The following is a 14,015-nucleotide window of genomic DNA, read 5'->3' as shown; positions in this document are numbered from 1 at the left end:
GAAGGAAGGAAGGAAGGAAGGAAGGAAGGAAGGAAGGAAGGAAGGAAAAGAAAAAGAAATATAGGGTGCTTGGCTAGCTCAATCAGAAGAGCATACGACTCTTGATCTTGGGGTCTTGAGTTCGAGTCCCACACTGAGTGTAGAGATAGATCACTTAAATAAATAAAACTTAAACAAAAATTGAAAGGAAAATTAGAATAAATAATACACGGAGAAGTCTGTGAGGTGAAACCCAAAACATTAACAGTGGCCACTTCTCAAGGGTGGGACTATGGGCGATCTTGTTCCTCCTTTCAATACTTCCTGGCAAGGGGCATCTGTTACTTTCATAATCAGAAAAGCAATACAGCTCTCCGAAAGAGAATAAATAACAAAGGACAGTGTTAGAAATTGCAGAGATGAGGGCAAAGGAGACTTGTGCACAGCTCTCTCAACTCAAGCGAGTGCACCCTGCTCAGAGCTGGCAGAGGACAATTTGTGAGGGCAGCTCAGCTGCCAGGCGGCGGCTCATTTCCTCGCCAGCGTCTCTAGCCCATGTCAGGCCATATCTCCATCTACCTGCACACAGACACTCTTCAAGAGGCCACCGGACACCTCTTACTTAAAGGGCAACAGAGTGGGAGCGCCTGAGCACATGAGGACCTAGACAAGGGAAGGCAGTTTCTGCAAAGAGGGTGGGCAGGGAAAGAAAACACTCTGGAAAGAACACCAGCCAGCAGCCGGTTAGGCTGTGGCTTTTTCCTTCGGGAAGGCAAGGCCTGCAGTGCACAGGCAGACTGTTCTTTTTTCAGGCCGTTCTTCACTCAAGATGCCAAATTAGTCACTAAGCTGCATCCTCACAGCCCGGCACTCGGCGTCGGCCTTGCTTGGTGGCCCTGCGTGGCCCAGCCCCTCCTCCTATAACAAGCACAGAGCAGACGCCACTTGCTTCTTACACACTGTTCTTCCTCCAACAGACGCATACCTGGCTGTTAGCAGGACACAGGGACCCCACCCAGCCCGTGGTGTTGTGAGCCCGACCACACAGGGCCACCTTACACAAGTGCCCCGGAGACTGCTGCCTCTTTTTGGCCGACGGCTTGGCAGGTGGTTCAAGGCCCACTGCTGGGCCTAAATTGGTTGGGCTTTGGTAGGGTCTAAATGAGGTTCCCGGCCAAAGTGAAGAAAGTCGGGACCAGGAGAGGGAGGGACCCTGATATACTCTATTGTTGAAAAGAAATCAAGGTAGTACTGTGTTGTTACCAGAAATTAGCAGTGTGGAAGATCTAAGTGAGATTTTGGTTGGCTGCATACTAAAACCTCGGGCAAGGGGCGCCTGGGTGGCTCAGTCAGTTGAGCATCCAACTTTGGCTCAGGTCATGATCTTAGGGTTTAGGAGTTCGAGTCCCACCTAGGGCTCTGTGCTGTCAGTGCAGAGCCTACTTTGGATCCTCTGTCCCCCTGTCTTTCTGCCCCTTTCCCACTCAACATGCATGCATGCTCTCTCAAAAAACAAACATTAAAAAAATAAATGAAAAGTATGGGGTGCCTGGGTAGCTCAGTTGGTTAAGCGTCCGACTCTTAATATTGGCTCAGGTCATGATCTTGCAGTTCCCGAGTTTGAGCCCTGCACTGGGTTTTGTGCTGGCATTGCAGAGCCTGCTTGGGATTCTCTCTCTCCGCCTCTCTCTGCTCCTTACCCACTCTCTCACACACAGACTCTCTCTCAAAATAAATAAATAAACTATAAAAAATTAAAGTAAAATATTAAAAATAACACCATGGGCAAGTGATTGCATCTTTCTGAGCATTAGTTTCTTCATTTAACTAATGGGAAAATAAAAATAATAACGCACACTTCAAGCGATTATTGTGACAATTAAATGTAGCTGTACAGGTAGGTAAAACACAGAAAATCTTCAATACGTGGTGCTATTGTCATTTGCTGTTGAGCTTTAATTTAGCTTTTTCTCCCCTAAATAATGGGTCGTTGCGAAGGGAGACCATGTACATAAGACAACTACCACAATGCCCGGTACATAACAACTGCTAAATTAAATAAACCCAATACAGCCACCATAGCTAGTGGTATAAGCTGGAGGCATTTTGGGCACCCTGCAGAGACGCTGAAAGAATGACAGTGAGATGATCCCAGAACTGCCTGGAAAGGGGACCCAGACCTAGTCGCCCTCTGGACCTCTCCAAGCAAATCCTAAACCTGCTGAGTATCAGAGTAAAAGACTGGTCGTCTAGGGCGAAAGCATCCCAGGGCCCAACGGTGAGGTGCTAGGACTGTAGATGTCTTTGCTGCTGAGGGTATGGACTGATAAGCTACCAGTGGAGAATAATGGGGTACTAGCCACCAAATGATAAATTACAATCTTCTGACCCAGCCACTGCCTTTCCAGTAATAGATCCTGCAGTTACACCTGCACACATACAGAACGCGACTCACAAGGTCATACACTACGGCATTATGTGATAGCAAAAGCCTGGTCACAACTTGAGTCGGTAGGGGATGAGTTCAATAAACTATAGTGCTCCCATGTTGAAATACCATAGAGCTGCAGAAACAAGGGAGGGAACTATGTACTGATCTGGAAACTTCCCCAAAAGATGATATAAAGAGAAAGGTATAGAGTAATGTATATAGATTTTTTTTCAATGTTTATTTTTGAGAGAGGGAGAGGGAGAGAGAGAGGGAGAGGGAGAGAGGGAGAGAGAGAGAGAGAGAAAGAAAAAGAGAGAGAGAGAGAGAGAGAGAAATAGACAGAGTATGAGTGGGGAAGGGGCAGAGAGAGAGGAAGACATAGAATTTGAAGCAGGCTCCAGGCTCTGAGCTGTTGGCAGAGTATATATAGAGAGTATATATATAGTGTATCTAGATTTTCTATTGCCTTGAGTTTTCAGTCACGTGAGTATAAAGTATCTATGACAAAAGACAACCTGCACCTCTCTTACCAGAGGTCAATGGGAGCAGGCAGAATACAGCAAAGGAGGCTCTCCTCAGGGCTTTTGGTCTTAATAAAGGATCTCCCCAAATGAAGCATGTACTGAAAGCAGGCAGTTCTTGATACAGGCTAACCTGTGGGAAACATGAAGACTAACCTGACGAAATCTTCAGGAAGCAGGTCAGGACTAACACCCAGGGAGTCAAGCACATCGTTTCGTATCTGGAGCAACAACTCAGAATCTTCCCCAAAGGTATCAGAACTAGGATCTCTTCCTTTATCTGTGCGGAACTTCAGGAGCACTGGAAAGACAAAAAAGGCAGGTTAGAAACAGATCTTTTCATAACAAATGCTTACAGATGCTGAGAATGAAAACACAGAAAATGGTACATTAATAAAAATGTGGGCCAAGTAAGGGGCGCCTGGCTGGCTGAGTCAGAAGAACGTGCAACTTTTGATCTCAGGGCTGTGAGTTCAAGCCCCACGTGGGGTACAGAGATTACTTAAATAAATACAACTTTATTTTGTTAAATTAAAAAACAATTTTTTTTAAATTTGTATTTTTGAGAGAGATAAATACAGAGTACGAGTGGGGGAGGCACACAGAAAGAGGGAGACACAGAATCTGAAGCAGGCTCCAACTCTGAGCTGTCAGCACAGAGCCCGACGTGGGGGTTGAACTCATGGACTGCAAGTTCATGACCCGAGCTGAAGTCGGACGCTTAACTGACTGAGCCACCCAGGTGCCCCTGTTAATATATTTTAAAAATGTTTTTTATTATTTATTTTGAGAGAGAGTGCAAGTAGGGGAGGGGCACAGAAAGGGAAGAGAGAGAATCCCAAGCAGGTTCTGCATTGTCACCGGTGAGCCTGATGCGGGGCTCGACTTCCCAATCGTGACCTGAGCTGAAATCAAGTCAGACGCTTAACCAACTGAGCCACCCAGGCGCCCCTAAATAAAACTTACCAAAAAAAAAAAAAAAAAAAAAAAAAAGCGGGCCAAGTGAAAGGTAACACATTTTTAATTTATTCACAAACATAGCCAGAAAGGCAATCGATAATTTTAAAAATGACTAAAATTACTGTGACGGGTGCCACAATAAGGTAACAGAGGATACGACGTCCTCGGTAGGGTGGCATCAGTTAAGGCCTCCCTGAGGAAGCAGTTACTGAGTCGAGTGTATGTGAGTCTGGGGGGCGGGGAAGCAGAGGAGAAGCTTCAAGCAGAGGGAAAAGACCCTATTATGCCCCAGAAGACAGGTCAGGGGTGGGAGGCATCATTCTAGGCATCAGTTCAAAGGGCTGCTTCAACCAGAAAGGCCAGCCAAATGCTCAGACTCATCAGACAGCCAGGTCATTACAAACAAAACCTCCCTCGTGTGTCAACCTCCAGAACTAAGGTTTAATTTCGCTTGTGAAGCAGAGGAAAGGTTCAGATGACGGCAGCAAATCAGAGCTCCTACATAACGAGACCCTAATGAGGTTTGAATTTTTAACCCCAACAAAAAGACACAGGAAGGAGCCTAAGACTGATCAAAGTACCGGCACCCTCTCCTGCCACCGCACCTCATCCGCGATGTTCACCGCACACAGGGTGGATGGTGTTCTTGTCCCCTGTGTGCTTCCTGAGGCCGTCCTACGGCCAGCCCGGGGCCTCATCCCTGGGGCAACACCCCTCCCGCATCACCGGAGCTGCTTCAGAGTGGGGGTGGAGACATGCGGACCCTGGGGCGCTGGGATAGCAACCCACACCTGGAGGGGGCTTCGCAGTTACCAAGGCGCTTCCCTTGGGGCGCCTGGGGGGCTCAGTCGGTTGAGCGTTGCATTTCAGCCCAGGTTCCGTTTCAGCCCAGGTCATCATCCTGCGGTTCAGGAGCTGCAGCCCCCCAAGGGGCTCTGCGTTGACAGTGTGAAGGCTGCTTGGGATTCCCTCTCCCTCCTTCTCTGCCCCTCCCCTGCTCGCTCTCTCAAAATAAATTAATAAACTTAAAAAAAAAAAAGCGCTTGCAAGTCTCATGGGGATTTGCGGACCGAAAAAGTGAACTCCGTCAACAAATTATACTTTCCGTCAGTACAACAGGCTCTTCCCTAAAAATCAAGGTGGATTGAAAACTGACACAATTACTTCGAGGCTCTGTAAAAATTCAAGTATTTGCAAGCCACCCCAGACTAAGGAATCAGCCCTACTTGTTTTCTGAAGACTCAACTCACAAACCGTCTCAGTGATGAGCAGCCTGGCTTGACAACCAGCAAGATGGCCAAGCACAGGTTGTGGCCCGGAGGCTGAGGAGGCTGAGGCCCTGAGGCTGCACCTATGGGGGGGGTGGGGGGTGGGGGGGTGAGGACTCAGGAACCACAACTGATGGCCCCCACGAAGCCCGAGGGAAGTTCCTAAGTGGGTTGTTGTGAAGTGCTCCAAACCATGGAGGCCCAAGTAAAAGAAAGACCCGACCTGCCCTGGGCTGAGTTTTTCTCAGAGACAGGCTCCCGGTCCAAATTTCTCTGGCAACCTTCACACTCCCAGGACAGGGCTCTGCAAGTCGGGAACTTTGAAGAAAGGACTCCAGAGGATCTGTTTTGAATATCGTTCCTTTCCTCTCTTCCAATAGCAGAGCTCCTAGAACCTTCCATTCTACCTGAGCACTTGGCAGCTGACTCCGAGCTGCTGACAACGTGGATGCTGGCTAGCACTGTCCTGCCATCACCTAAGCCTCACTTCGAACTCGGCAGATGTGCTGCTGGAATTCCAATTTGGAGAAAATAAATGCAGTCGCAGAATAAGCATTTGGGGGCAGGGTGGAGAAGACGGCAGGAGCGGCCGTTAAATCCCTGTTTAGCGCAAGCCTCTTTTTCAACAATGTCCTGTGATGATAAAGGAATCTGGAAATTTGCTAGTGTGGCCAAAACAGAGGCTACTCTGAGCGGACTGTATTGAATGTCATCATCATTCCTATCGATCACTCCCGAGAGGACACAAGGACAGACCCAGAATGAGTTACCAGTGTTGCCTGAGCAATGACAGAGGCAATGGCAAGTGTGGGCCGCTCAAACTGCCCAATCCAAGGCCCTGTGGCAACCGTGTGGAAACTGAGGGAGGCTGCTTGATTTCCAGCCGTCAGGGCGGTGAGCGGCAGGAGCCCCACGCTGGCCGCCTCCAATGCCCCTCACTTCTGTGTCACTGGGACAGAAGCACCAACTGTCATGAGGGATGGGGAGAAGAGAATTTTTTCAGCCCCACCGCAAAACTTTTCATCTTCTGGTTAGACAATACAGCTCTTGGAACAAAGTTCACACCATTCTGATAACTATAGCAAAAACAGTGCCTACAGTAACGTGCCAAACACTACTACTCTAAACATTTTACGTGCGTTACCACTCATCCACAATGACCTGGGGAGGTAGGTAGGTCCAATTAAGCTCCCCGCTTTATTGATAAAGAAACTGAAATTCAAAGAGATTAAGTGGCTTGTTCAACACAACTGCCAATAATAAGCAGTGGAGCAGAAATACCAATTAAGGTCTGGCTTCCTAATCTGTGTTTCTTAACCCTAATCGAATCCAGAAGAAATGGCCAGAAAATCAGGAACACAACCCCAAGGGTTCCAAGTGGTCTGGCTCTTTGCCCCAACCTCAGGAGGACTCCCACATTTGACCACTTTTTTGTGAGATGCACTTTCCAGATGGGTCCTGCCCTCTCCTCTCCCAATTGGTCCATTAATTCTAAGTTCTTAATTCAATGGGTGAGAAGCAGAGGCAGAGGCCACAAGTAACCTTGCCCATTAATCTTCAGAGTGTAAGACTAGCTTCATCTCAGGAAGAGGGAAGATGTGGCACAAAGGGAGCAAAGGCAGCCAGCAGCTGGCCCCACTGTTTCTCTGGGCCCCTTGCCGGGTCCTGGTGCAGGCCGCCTGGCCAAGGGCCGGCAGGCCGGCACCGTCCAGATACCTCACTGACCACATCTGAAGTCCTCTCAGGGCCTCTGGGAAGGGGGCCAGTCCGTCCAGCCACTTACTTGCAGCAAAGCAAACAGAAGCTGTATTTTTCACTCTTTTTCAAATGTCAGCGCTCCAGTCAGCAGGCATGGAGGGGGACGGGGAGAAGCCCATGTCCTGGGCAGAGAGCAGCCCCAGAACTGACCCTGTCCCCTAACAAGCTCTTGCTCATTAAATTCTCTCTTTGTTCTGCTTTTGACCCCTCCCAAATAGCCAGCCAGCCAGCCAGCCAGCCAACCGGCCACACACACACACACACACACACACACACACACACACACACACACTCACACACGTTGACTCTGCATTTCTGAAGAGCACCTCCTCACCAGTTTCCAGATTATAAAACTGTTCCATTAAGATCAAATATTGTCGGGGATGGAGAGCTGCTCTGCCAAAAGATGACTCATCGAATCATATCAAAACACTGCACAAAATTAGAGTTCCAAACTTGATTAACTTCCTCTGAACCTTTTAATTAACTCAGGTTGTTAAAGTCTGGGGGAATGACATTCATCGCTACAGATGATAGGCCAGTGTCTCTGCCCAAGTTTAGGACTTGCCCGTGTAAGGGAAAAAGGCAAACTTCAAAAAGGAGAAACCAAGAACCTTTTCATATGTTAAAAGAAAAATTATGTACATGTGAATATACTGCTCTTCTGGAAAAAGAAATTGACACTCAAACTCACATTTAATCTGAATCAGGATATCAGATTCATGTTACAACAGAAATTTGGAAAGCAGTATTATTAATCACTGTATTTCTTTCTGCAAATTCCTTACTACATTTATTTTTATTTTTTTTCAACGTTTTTTATTTATTTTTGGGACAGAGAGAGACAGAGCATGAACGGGGGAGGGGCAGAGAGAGAGGGAGACACAGAATCGGAAACAGGCTCCAGGCTCCGAGCCATCAGCCCAGAGCCTGACGCGGGGCTCGAACTCACGGACCGCGAGATCGTGACCTGGCTGAAGTCGGACGCTTAACCGACTGTGCCACCCAGGCGCCCCATAAATGGTTGATTATATTTAGCATAATCACTAAGGCCAACGAAAAAAACCAACACTTTTATAGGGGAAAAAAGTGAAGTCAATGTTGCAAATTAGCCCCAACCCAATTGCTGTCCCCCCAAAACAGCTCAATTGAGAAGGGGGAAAAGCCACATCTACACAAAAACCTCATCTGCCTGACACCTAAAGCTTCTCTGTACCAGATGCCCCTGACCCATCTCCCCAACCTCCCACAGACCCGTTCTCAAGCTGGCTCACCCAGTGGAGACTCATTATCTCTAGGAATGGCCTGGAAATCAGCTCGAGTAAGAAAAGGAAAAGTTATCCTCCTAACCTATAGTCTATCTTTTAAGGCAAAACACTAGATCTCCTGTTTGGTCAATTGCTCTTTCAATAAATATATACAAAGGATACTAATAACTAGTATTATTGTGATCATTTCACAGCGTATACAAATATCAAATCATTATGTTGTAACGTAAAATAGAATATTACAGGTCAAGTACACCTCCATAAAAATAAACAAATATGTGTCTGGGTGGCTCTGTCAGTAAGCGTCCGACTTTTGAGTTTGGCTCAGGTCGTGATCTCACGAACCATGATCTCACATTTCTTGCGATCGAGTCCCGTGTGGGGCTCCAGGCTGACAGTGAAGAGCCTGCTTGGGATTCTCTCTTTCCCTTTCTCTCTGCCCCTCCTGTGCTCATGTTCTCTCTCTCTCAAAATAAATAAATAAACATTAAAAACAAAAAAAGAAAAAAAACCCAAAGGTGGGAACCAGAAAAGGTGCTTTGAGAGAGCACTCTTAGATAGAATGAGGTGGTCTCACTGGGTAGAACCATCTCGTCCTGACCGGCCACCAGGCCCAAACACTGACCCTGGGCACGTCCTCACCCTTGGCACATCCACGTGCTGCTCTTCAGAGCCTGAGGAGCTTTGAAATTGGCAGACGGCAGCAGTGACAACCACAGCTCTGGGGCCAGGCTGCCTGGGTTGGATCCCAATTTTTCCACTCACTGTGACCTTGTGCAAGTGACAACACCCCAAGCTGCTCTGTAAAATGGGAATCCTAAGTGCACTTCCCTTACGGGGTTTAAGAAGTGAAGATAATACCCTGAGAGCAGCCAGGACACCACAGGGAGCAGCGTAAGCACTGGGTAAATGACACTACTCTGGAACGGCGGCTCTTCCGCGGTCTCCGTAAACCCAGCTTGCACGTCCCCAGAGAAACCGACACACTTCACGCTGAAATCTCCCACTTAACTCTTATTACCATCGCTAATTCAGCTGTCAGCTCTGGAGACTAGAGGGACTTGGCTCTGAACAATCCTGATACTCTCCACACCCTACACTCTTTCCTCCGATGCTTGGACCTCAGTATGGCATTTTACAGGCGTCTATAAATTCACTTGTGCAAGGACTGACCTGTCTCCTCTCCTGGATTTTTGTGCTTGTGGGACAGAAACCATATCTGCTTTGTTCACTATTCTCTACTTAATGCCCAGCACAGGGCACGCCCCACAGTAGGCACTGAGAAAATATCCGCTCTGTGGGAAGCCTCAATGTTTGGCCAGGGAAGAAAAAGTCACACAGAGGAGGGCTCACAACAACTGACACAAGGTCCTCACACATCCTAACTAACCAGGCCTGCTTTTCTACTAACAGAATTTAATAGAGTTTTCAAGATAGCCAGGATGGATCTGTTCCTTACCATGTCATTTACAAACACAGTAGATCTGGAAGGTCCAGCAAGAAGCAAAAAAAGATACACAGTGCACCACATGTGCCCTCAAGAGGGAAACAAGATGAAGTCTGGCTTTCAAGGCCATAGCTGAGGGTTAAAGGTGCAGAAAAGCCAGCCAATGGGCATGAAGCTCAAAGGAGGGGGACAGAGCTGGATTGGAGAAGGCAGGGACATTTCACTGGGAGTTTGGCCCTCTCAAAGTCTTTCCTACCTTTGGAGGCACCTGGTCATCTGCTCAGCTCAGTTCTACAATACTTACCCCCCCCCCCCCCTTGGGTAATGGTTTGTTTTTTTTGAGAGGGGGAACGAGCAAGTAAGCAGGGAAGGGGCAGAGAGAGGGAGGGAGGGAGGGAAGGAGAATTCCAAGTAGACTCTGCACTGTCAGGGCAGAGTCCAAGGCAGGGCTAGAACTCACAAACCATGAGATCACGACTTGAGCCGAAGTCAGACACTTAACTGACTAAGCCACCCAGGCGCCCCCACTTCCCCCTTCTTTTACCCCACTCTTTAACGCAGAAACTTATAAGTAGGTATTTGCATGCATTCATTCATTCATTTTTCATCCACAAACATTTCCTGAGCACCTGCACTCCACGCCCACACCCTGTGCTGAGCTGTGCTGGAGGCCCAGAAGGGACCCAGACAGCCCCAGGCCCTGCAATCCAGAGGGCATGCTCATAAGCCCTGAATGTCACCTCGGCCACAGAGTGCTTTGATCTTGCTCTCCAGAGAGGCTCACCGCTGGAGCGGCCTCAGGCTTGCTCTGAAATGCCCCTCCAGAGCTCCAAGTCCTAGCCACCATTCACCAGAGAAACCCGGTGTAGGACCTCATCACGTATCAGCTCAAAACAGAAAAGAAAGTTGCCTGTTATTTACGTCTCACTTTCTTCTGAAAAGCATCTGAAGTAGCTGTGTGGAAGTTGTTGGTGGGGGGAAGGAAAGGAGAGTGCTACTTCTCAGAAATGACCTGAAAACAAGATGACATGTTTTGCCTACCAAATTAAAGGCCAAGGTTACTCAACCTAAGCAAGAAGGCAGAGGGCACTGCTCTGTCACTCAGAGCTCTGGTGGGCGTGTACATGCTCAGTAAACCGTGAGAAAATGTGGTTCACAGGATCTTTATGAAGGGTCGTGACCCTTGGCCAGTGACTGAATTATGTATAAATGGTCACTGCTACGTTATTTATACCATTGAAAATCTGGAAATAACCTCACGTTAGGTGACAGGATGGTTACATAAAATATATGTTGAGAGGTTGGAATAGTATTCAACTATTAAAATTATGTTTAAGCAGGTTTTAGTCACATGGGTTTTACAACATTTAGGTTTTAAAACAAGTCCTACAGGAGCACTGGTTGGCTTGGTCAGTGGAGTGTGTGACTCTTGACCTCGGGGTCGTGAGTTCGAGCCCCACGTTGGGTGTGGAGATTACTTAAAAATAAAATCTTAAAAAAAATTGTTTTAATGTTTATTTGTTTTTGAGAGAGACAGAGAGACAGGGTGACAGCAGAGGAGGGGCAGAGAGAGAGAGAGAGGGGGACACAGAACCTGAAGCAGCTGTCAGCACAGAGCCCGACACAGGACTCGAACCCACGAACCGTGAGATCATAACCCGAGCTGAAGTCGGACACTTAACTGACTGAGGCACCCAGGCACCCCAAAAACACAATCTTAAAAAAAAAAAAGAAAAAGAAAAAAAAGTTCTCGGGTGCCTGGGTGGTTCAGTTGGTTAAGCATCCAACTCAGGTCATGATCTCTCAGTTCATGAGTTTGAGCCCCAAGTCAGGCTCTGTGCTGATGGTGTGGAGCCTGCTTGGGATTCTCTCTCTCTCCTTCCCTCTCTGCCCCTCACACACACACTGTCTCTCTCTCAAAATAAAGTAAGTCCTATTATATCCTATATTCAAAATGCACTCCACCACATGGAGATAAAATAGAATGAGGCAGGTACAATTGTCACCACTCTGCTCTAGAGGTGGGAAACGGAAGCTTAGAGGCTCAGAGTCACAATGGACTCAAAGGTCACCACCACACGCACTCGGAACCTCAATGTTACACTGCCTTCCTGGGAATAGAGACAAGGTAGGAAAAACGCTAGTCAGCAAGAAAAAAAGCACTTCCAATGGATTTGGCTCCCCACCCAAGCCCACCAGTTTAGAATAATGCAAACCACTCACTCAGTCAAACTCTAGTCCAGCCATATTCTATTTCTCCTTTAAAAAATGTCAAGTGATTCCTGAGCTAGAATCTCACCTTTGAAAGTAGAACAGTATGCAAAGACTGTAACTTATAAAAAGAGAAGGACAAAGAAATTCTCAAATGTAGGGGCAAATTATGCGGAGGGCGAGGATAGAGACCCACAGCCCCCCGCTGCAAGGCCCCTTCTCTATCAGCTTTGCCAACCTCACCCTCTACTCACAGAGGGGTTCTGACAGGGCCCTCTGCATTCACACTCACCCTGCCTGGTCACAAGCAGCAGGGAGACAGGGCCTTTTCTCTAGCCCAGCACTTGAGTGGCACATGACCTTGACTCTGGGCATCTGCTGCTCTCTGCCAACCGCTCTTACCGAGGGAAGATGGCACAGGACATTCCCGTGACCGTTGTCTGACAGTCAGAGAAAAGATGGGAGGCGCCAGACAAGAACTGCAGCTGGGCTGGGGGCCCGAGAGGAGCTCAAGCACAGGCTGATGTCGGGGGTGGGGGAGACGCTGGGGCCGCAGAGCAGACAACCAGGCAGGTCTCGCCGACAATGCTGCCCATTATTACAGTCTGCTCTTAGGGGCCTCAGGTTCCCATCTGCCAAGTGGAATAAGAAAATGTCACAGGGCTTTTGAGAAGTTCAGATTTTTAAAACAGACATAATGCCATTATTAGTAATGCTAATATAGTCGACCCTTGAACAACACAGGGGTTTAGGGGCATTTGGCTCTCCAAAAACTTCACTACGAATAGCCTACTGTTGACTAGAAGCCTTACAAACAATAGAAACAATAGTATTTCATGGTATGTGTATTATATACTGTGTTCTTACTATAAAGTAAGCAAGACAAAATAAAATATTAAGAAAATCACGGAGAAGAGAAAACCCATTTTACGCTACCGCCCTGTATTCATCGAGAAAAATTTCGCGTGTAAGTGTACCCACACATTTTAAATCTGTGTTGTTCAAGGGTCCCTTGTAATTAAAATCTGACTGTGGGGGGCAATGCTTGAACACTTACTAGGTTTGGTGACCCTGGACAAATGACTTAGCCTATCTAAGACTCAATACCCTCATATGAAAGTGGATGATCATAGTAAGACATGCTCTCACGAGGGCATTATGAAGATGTAACATGATGCCCTCTCACGAGGGCATTATGAAGATGTAAAGTGAAACCCTTACTTAATCAACAATTACGAATGCACAATATATGCCGGGCCTTCATTTAATCCTTGCGACCCAATGAGGCAGACTTAGGGTTCTACCCATTTGTCAGACTGAAGAGTGGAGCAGGTGCCTCACCAGGGTGGGTTTTCTCGCCAGACTATCTGCTGCCGGCTGGAAGGTGCCAGACCACACTTACGGGTCACCTTTGCCCTTCCCCTCTCTTCTCTCACATGGCACTGCCTTCCTTTCTGAATGACTGTGGTCTGTGTTCTCTACCACTGATAAGGCAGTGGCACCAAAAAACCCAAACAACAACAAAAAAACCCCACCGCTTTTCTTCTTTCACCCTTCCTACAAATTATTTTTAAACATCTGCGGTCATGACAGCAGCAAATCAACAAGCACTCAAGTGCTGGCCCCGTTATCGGAACTCATTTCCGTGTGGCTGTCTCCTCCTCAGTAGTTCTTGTCATTGATGGACACCAAAACACCCACTGGGGAATGCCAGGCCCAAACAGCGATGGCTGCCTCTGACCCGGTTCGCGAAGGTTGTTAAGTTCTAAAATAAGAAGTTCCTTCTGGGGTGCCTGGGTGGCTCAGTCAGTTGAGCGTTCAACTTTGGCTCAGGTCATGATCACATGGTTCATAAGTTTGAGCCCCGCGTCAGACTCACTGCTGTCAGCGTGGAGCCTGCTTCAGATCATCTGTCCCCTTCGCTCTTTGCCCCTCCCCTGCTCACGCACACACACTCTTTTTCTCAAAAATTAAAAAAAAAAAAAAAAAAAAAGAGAGAGAGAGAGAGAGAACTGATCACCAAATCAAGCTGAGGTCTAGAGACCAAGACAATTACATATCATTACATATCATAAAAGCAGACAGATAAGTAAGGAGTGTGGTGGGGGCAGGGAGAACTAAAGAAGGAGGGATCAAAGAAATAAGTTTTCTGAAGTCTACAATAGTTGACAA

The 14,015-nt window shown here is 47.5% G+C and overlaps 1 protein-coding gene across 3 annotated transcripts in view; it reads right to left on the bottom strand.

Moving 5' to 3' along the window:
* Positions 1–14,015, bottom strand: part of SAE1 (SUMO1 activating enzyme subunit 1) — a 76,185-nt gene that overhangs the window by 12,747 nt on the left and 49,423 nt on the right. For all 3 annotated transcript variants that reach the window (XM_040457514.1, XM_040457513.1, XM_040457515.1), the window contains one exon: positions 3,088–3,232. In XM_040457514.1, the coding sequence (XP_040313448.1) occupies positions 3,088–3,232 (145 nt within the window). The remainder of the gene's footprint in view (positions 1–3,087; positions 3,233–14,015) is intronic.

This window comes from Herpailurus yagouaroundi, unplaced genomic scaffold (genome assembly GCF_014898765.1).
Source record: "Herpailurus yagouaroundi ecotype Mexico unplaced genomic scaffold, PumYag 220, whole genome shotgun sequence".
In the NCBI taxonomy this organism is placed as follows: domain Eukaryota; kingdom Metazoa; phylum Chordata; class Mammalia; order Carnivora; family Felidae; genus Herpailurus; species Herpailurus yagouaroundi.
Note: the sequence above shows the minus strand (reverse complement) of the source record. Positions and strands in the feature narration are given on the sequence as shown.